This window comes from Symphodus melops, assembly GCF_947650265.1.
Source record: "Symphodus melops genome assembly, contig: scaffold_130, whole genome shotgun sequence".
Classification (NCBI taxonomy): Eukaryota; Metazoa; Chordata; class Actinopteri; order Labriformes; family Labridae; genus Symphodus; species Symphodus melops.
Window position 1 is genome coordinate 38,272 of NW_027636514.1, and position 5,500 is coordinate 43,771.

Genomic DNA, 5,500 nt, shown 5'->3' on the forward strand with positions numbered 1-5,500 from the left:
CTGCTTTCAATGCTTTCATCCTTTTTTTGTTCTGAGCGTCGGTCCTGATGACAACAGCCTCCGACCAATCACGTCGTCTCCTGCGTTCACTGAATCTGATTTAAAGACAAACAGCTGAAGTTTCATCTCTTCCTGTGATGGAGAAGAAATATTCCCTTTTTCATCACCGTTACTGATCTAATCCACCGACGCGTGGCAGAGGTTCCAGCGTGGCAGAGGTTCCAGCGTGGCAGAGGCTCCAGTGTGGCAGAGGCTCCGGCGTGGCAGAGGTTCCAGTGTGGCAGAGGCTGCGGCGTGGCAGAGGCTCCGGCGTGGCAGAGGCTGCGGCGTGGCAGAGGTTCCAGCGTGGCAGAGGCTCCGGCGTGGCAGAGGTTCCAGTGTGGCAGAGGTTCCAGTGTGGCAGAGGCTGCAGCGTGGCAGAGGCTGCGGCGTGGCAGAGGCTCCGGCGTGGCAGAGGCTGCGGCGTGGCAGAGGCTCCGGCGTGGCAGAGGCTGCGGCGTGGCAGAGGTTCCGGCGTGGCAGAGGCTGCGGCGTGGCAGAGGCTGCGGCGTGGCAGAGGCTCCGGCGTGGCAGAGGCTGCGGCGTGGCAGAGGCTGCGGCGTGGCAGAGGCTCCGGCGTGGCAGAGGCTGCGGCGTGGCAGAGGCTCCGGCGTGGCAGAGGCTCCGGCGTGGCAGAGGCTGCGGCGTGGCAGAGGCTGCGGCGTGGCAGAGGTTCCGGCGTGGCAGAGGCTGCGGCGTGGCAGAGGCTCCGGCGTGGCAGAGGCTCCGGCGTGGCAGAGGCTGCGGCGTGGCAGAGGCTCCGGCGTAGCAGAGGCTGCGGCGTGGCAGAGGCTGCAGCGTGGCAGAGGCTGCAGCGTGGCAGAGGCTCCGGCGTGGCAGAGGCTGCGGCGTAGCAGAGGCTGCGGCGTGGCAGAGGCTCCGGCGTAGCAGAGGCTGCGGCGTGGCAGAGGCTCCGGCGTAGCAGAGGCTGCGGCGTGGCAGAGGCTGCGGCGTGGCAGAGGCTGCAGCGTGGCAGAGGCTCCGGCGTGGCAGAGGCTGCGGCGTGGCAGAGGCTGCAGCGTTACACAGAACCTCTTTATCTTAATGTTTTTCACTTGATGTTATTTATTCACACTGAAGTCGTTTGTTTCATGACGTCGTTCAGTAAAGCGTGTTGTTTCCATGTTTAAGAATAATCTGTTACAGATCGACACCTTCACACACAGGATGAGTGGCAGAGCAGCCATTTGTGTCTTTATTGTTTCTATACAAAAGGTGACAGACGTCAGCTGAACATCTGGATGAGTGGCGTGCTGTGAGGAGGAAGCAGACGCTCAGTGGTGCTGGGTGCTGTTTGGCTCAGCTTGCAACAGGAGGCGCTGTCTTGCTGCAGAGTCGAGCCAACAGACCGGCCATCTGCAGCAGAGAGTTCACACCTTCAGCCACCCTCATGTGAGTGTATCCGATCTCCTGCAGAGAGACGAGCAGCGAGTGAGGACAACATCCGACACGCCTTCTTCTGTGTGAAGTGATAAACAAGTATAAACTCGGACAAATATCCATCGACATATTCACCGTAAACTAAAGGACATGGAGCCACCCGAGCCCTTCCAGAGAGGGCAGAACTCAGTAAATATACCATCTGTGTTTCCAGAGCAGACTGATAAATGACCTTAGGAAGTGAAACAGCGCCTGGGGGCGGAGCTCTGGCTCACCTTGATGAACTCCAGTTTGAGGTACTCGGCCATCTGATACGTCTTGCAGACCCTGAAGATGTTCCCGATGATGTCCTCCGGAGAGTAACCCAGACCCCACAGCTGCTCGATTACCTTGTAGGCCTTGTCGATGTCCCCATCCACGCAGTGTCCCAGCATGCTTTTCACCAGCAGGGGGTGGGGCTCATCGCACACTTTGAACACATTCTCACTGTTGATGTAGCCGAAACCTGAGTTTGTGGACTGCAGGTTGTTCAGCGCCTGGAAACACAAAGTAGAAAGTGAGATGAACAGCCGTGTTAGCGTCAGTGAGTGCACCGCTGACTCCGCCCACTCCTCACTTGTCTCATGTCTCCCTGGGCGGTGAAGATGACGGCTTCCAGTCCGTCATCGGACACAGACAGACCCTCCTTCTCCACCACCTCCTGCAGTCGGGCCAGGATCTGTCCATCCGTCAGCTTGGAGTATCGCAGCACCGCGCAGCGAGACTGGATTGGCTCGATGATTTTATCGGAGGCGTTGCACGCTAAAGCGAAGCGAGTCGTCTTCGAGTAGATCTCCATGATCCTCCTTAGTGCCTGCTGGGCTCCGTCAGTCATGCTGCAGGGAGGAAGGATGGAGACGTTCAGATAGACAGTCGAAACCAGATATTTACATAGACTTCTGAAAAAAACACAAATACATGTTTTCTTTACTGTAAAGCGTCAAATCAGTGTTAAATCAAATATTAACATATTTTTTGTACTTATGAGATATATATATATATATATATATATATATATACATACATACATATACATATATATATATATATATATACACATGTCCGACTACAGAGACAGAATTGTTATATATTTGTTGTATTACTTTCATCAAAGTCAGAAGTATTGTTTACTTGGGCCAAACGTTTCGGGTATCCCTGCACAAGGTTACTACAATAATCAGTTTACTGTAGAGCGCAGCGCCAACAGACTGCGGCGTGCACGTGATACACGTGACTCTCTTGTAAACGAGATTCTTCATCTTCAGGAGGTTTTCCTGCTGAAATTAACTTTAAATAAATAAATTGGACGATTTTGGTTTAAAACTCTTCTGCTGCGTCACCTCAGAAATAAACCCATCTTTGACCCTTCCTAACTTTAAACAGGAAGTAATAATGACATTTGACCTTTCATTCAGCCTGAAACCGTCAAGACGAGGGTCCAATTATTTAAGGTGTCCGATCAGAGGCGTTCAGAAAGGTTAAACCAGACGATTCTACTGGAGTCTGTCCTAAACCTGCAGGCGGCTCACTTCCTGTTCGCCCTGCAGGCGGCTCACTTCCTGTTCGCCCTGCAGGCGGCTCACTTCCTGTTCGCCCTGCAGGCGGCTCACTTTCTGTTCGCCCTGCAGGCGGCTCACTTCCTGTTCGCCCTGCAGGCAGCTCACTTCCTGTTCGCCCTGCAGGCAGCTCACTTCCTGTTCGCCCTGCAGGCAGCTCACTTCCTGTTCGCCCTGCAGGCAGCTCACTTCCTGTTCGCCCTGCAGGCGGCTCACTTCCTGTTCGCCCTGCAGGCGGCTCACTTCCTGTTCGCCCTGCAGGCGGCTCACCTGTCAGCTTCGTCCAGGATGATGATCTTGTGCCGTCCTTTGGGCAGTGTGACTTTTTGTTGAGCAAACATCTTGATCTTGTTTCTCACCACGTCGATTCCTCTGAAACCAGATAGATAGATAGATGATAGATAGATAGATAGATACTTTATTGATCCCGAGGGAAATTCAAACCACAGACAGCATGAAACAATGAACGAGGTCGCTGAAATCAGATCTTCTTCTTTCTTCTCACCTGTCGTTGGAGGCGTTGAGCTCCAGAACGGCGTCCTTCATGGAGGCGCCAAGCAGAGCTCGAGCCAAACACAAGATGCTGGTGGTCTTTCCTGTGCCGGGAGGTCCTGCATTACAACAGTCCCATTAGATTTCTTCTTCTCTGGTTTTTATTCAAACAGAACTTTAGGTGTTTCTTATTTTTATTCTTATTTATATTATCGTGACATGTTTGTTTTAAAGTAACGTATTATCGTGATGTGTTTACGGTATAAAGTAACGTATTATCGTGATGTGTTTACGGTATAAAGTAACGTATTATCGTGATGTGTTTACGGTATAAAGTAACGTATTATCGTGACGTGTTTACGGTATAAAGTAACGTATTATCGTGATGTGTTTACGGTATAAAGTAACGTATTATCGTGACGTGTTTACGGTATAAAGTAACGTATTATCGTGATGTGTTTACGGTATAAAGTAACGTATTATCGTGACGTGTTTACGGTATAAAGTAACGTATTATCGTGACGTGTTTACGGTATAAAGTAACGTATTATCGTGATGTGTTTACGGTATAAAGTAACGTATTATCGTAATGTGTTTACGGTATAAAGTAACGTATTAACGTGACGTGTTTACGGTATAAAGTAACGTATTATCGTGATGTGTTTACGGTATAAAGTAACGTATTATCGTGATGTGTTTACGGTATAAAGTAACGTATTATCGTGATGTGTTTACGGTATAAAGTAACGTATTAACGTGATGTGTTTACGGTATAAAGTAACGTATTATCGTGACGTGTTTACGGTATAAAGTAACGTATTAACGTGACGTGTTTACGGTATAAAGTAACGTATTATCGTGACGTGTTTACGGTATAAAGTAACGTATTATCGTGACGTGTTTACGGTATAAAGTAACGTATTAACGTGACGTGTTTACGGTATAAAGTAACGTATTAACGTGACGTGTTTACGGTATAAAGTAACGTATTATCGTGACGTGTTTACGGTATAAAGCAACGTATTATCGTGATGTGTTTACGGTATAAAGTAACGTATTATCGTGATGTGTTTACGGTATAAAGTAACGTATTATCGTGACGTGTTTACGGTATAAAGTAACGTATTAACGTGACGTGTTTACGGTATAAAGTAACGTATTATCGTGATGTGTTTACGGTATAAAGTAACGTATTATCGTGACGTGTTTACGGTATAAAGTAACGTATTATCGTGACGTGTTTACGGTATAAAGTAACGTATTAACGTGACGTGTTTACGGTATAAAGTAACGTATTATCGTGATGTGTTTACGGTATAAAGTAACGTATTATCGTGACGTGTTTACGGTATAAAGTAACGTGTTTAGTTGGAGGGTCTGACCTGCGATGATGATGTTCGGGACGTTACCCTCCCGGGCAAACACCTCCAACCGGCTCACGGTCTCCTCGTTCCCCACGATGTGGTTCAGGTTCAGGGGTCGGTACTTCTCGACCCAGGGCAGTTCGAAGGAAGTCCCGGAACTTTTGGGCTGTTTGTTGTCACAGTCCGTCTCCGCCATCATCTCTACCTCCATCTTCAGTCTGTCAGCCCGCGAAATGCAGACAGACTTTTCCCTCCCCGGAAGCCACGTGACAGTAAATTTACAGCCCATTGGTCAGAAATTCTTCTTCTTTTGGATTTCCGGTGTTATGCCGAGAAACGTATCCCTGCAGGAAATCTCTCGCACCTCGCGGAAACTGTTATTTCGTGAAGTGTGTGAAGTTTAATCTGAATAAACGTGAAGTGGTAAATTTAGAAAAACTTTTTGGGGCTCACTTCAACGTTGGATTTCTACAACAGATTTAAATTCTCCAACTTTTTCTTTCTGTTTATTTAGTCATGTTAAGTCAAGCTCGGTCTGAAACATACGATGTAAATTTTGATTCTTGTAACAGTCAGAGTTTGATTATAAATGAAGCAAAAAATAAGTAAATAAAATATACGTGCAGTGTG

At 48.3% G+C, this 5,500-nt stretch overlaps 1 protein-coding gene across 1 annotated transcript; it reads right to left on the reverse strand.

The window, feature by feature from the left end:
• Nucleotides 1-1,296: 1,296 nt before the first annotated feature.
• Nucleotides 1,297-5,198, reverse strand: rfc2 (replication factor C (activator 1) 2). The gene is made up of 6 exons (XM_079373218.1): nucleotides 4,889-5,198; nucleotides 3,520-3,625; nucleotides 3,285-3,386; nucleotides 2,036-2,294; nucleotides 1,695-1,955; nucleotides 1,297-1,449 (listed from the first exon to the last, which is right to left on the reverse strand). Exons 1-6 carry the CDS (start codon nucleotides 5,157-5,159, stop codon nucleotides 1,339-1,341), a joined length of 1,110 nt encoding a protein of 369 aa, XP_079229344.1. The 5' UTR covers nucleotides 5,160-5,198; the 3' UTR covers nucleotides 1,297-1,338.
• Between the last annotated feature and the right edge of the window lie 302 nt (nucleotides 5,199-5,500).

Bases quoted from the DNA above. Each gene is read 5' to 3' on its own strand.
- rfc2 (XM_079373218.1), bottom strand. From the start codon at position 5,159: ATGGGCTGTAAATTTACTGTCACGTGGCTTCCGGGGAGGGAAAAGTCT. The intron at 3,626-4,888 runs GTCAGACCCTCC...GTTGTAATGCAG, and splicing joins CCCGAACATCATCATCGCAG to GACCTCCCGGCACAGGAAAG. The intron at 3,387-3,519 runs GTGAGAAGAAAG...ATCTGGTTTCAG, and splicing joins CTCAACGCCTCCAACGACAG to AGGAATCGACGTGGTGAGAA.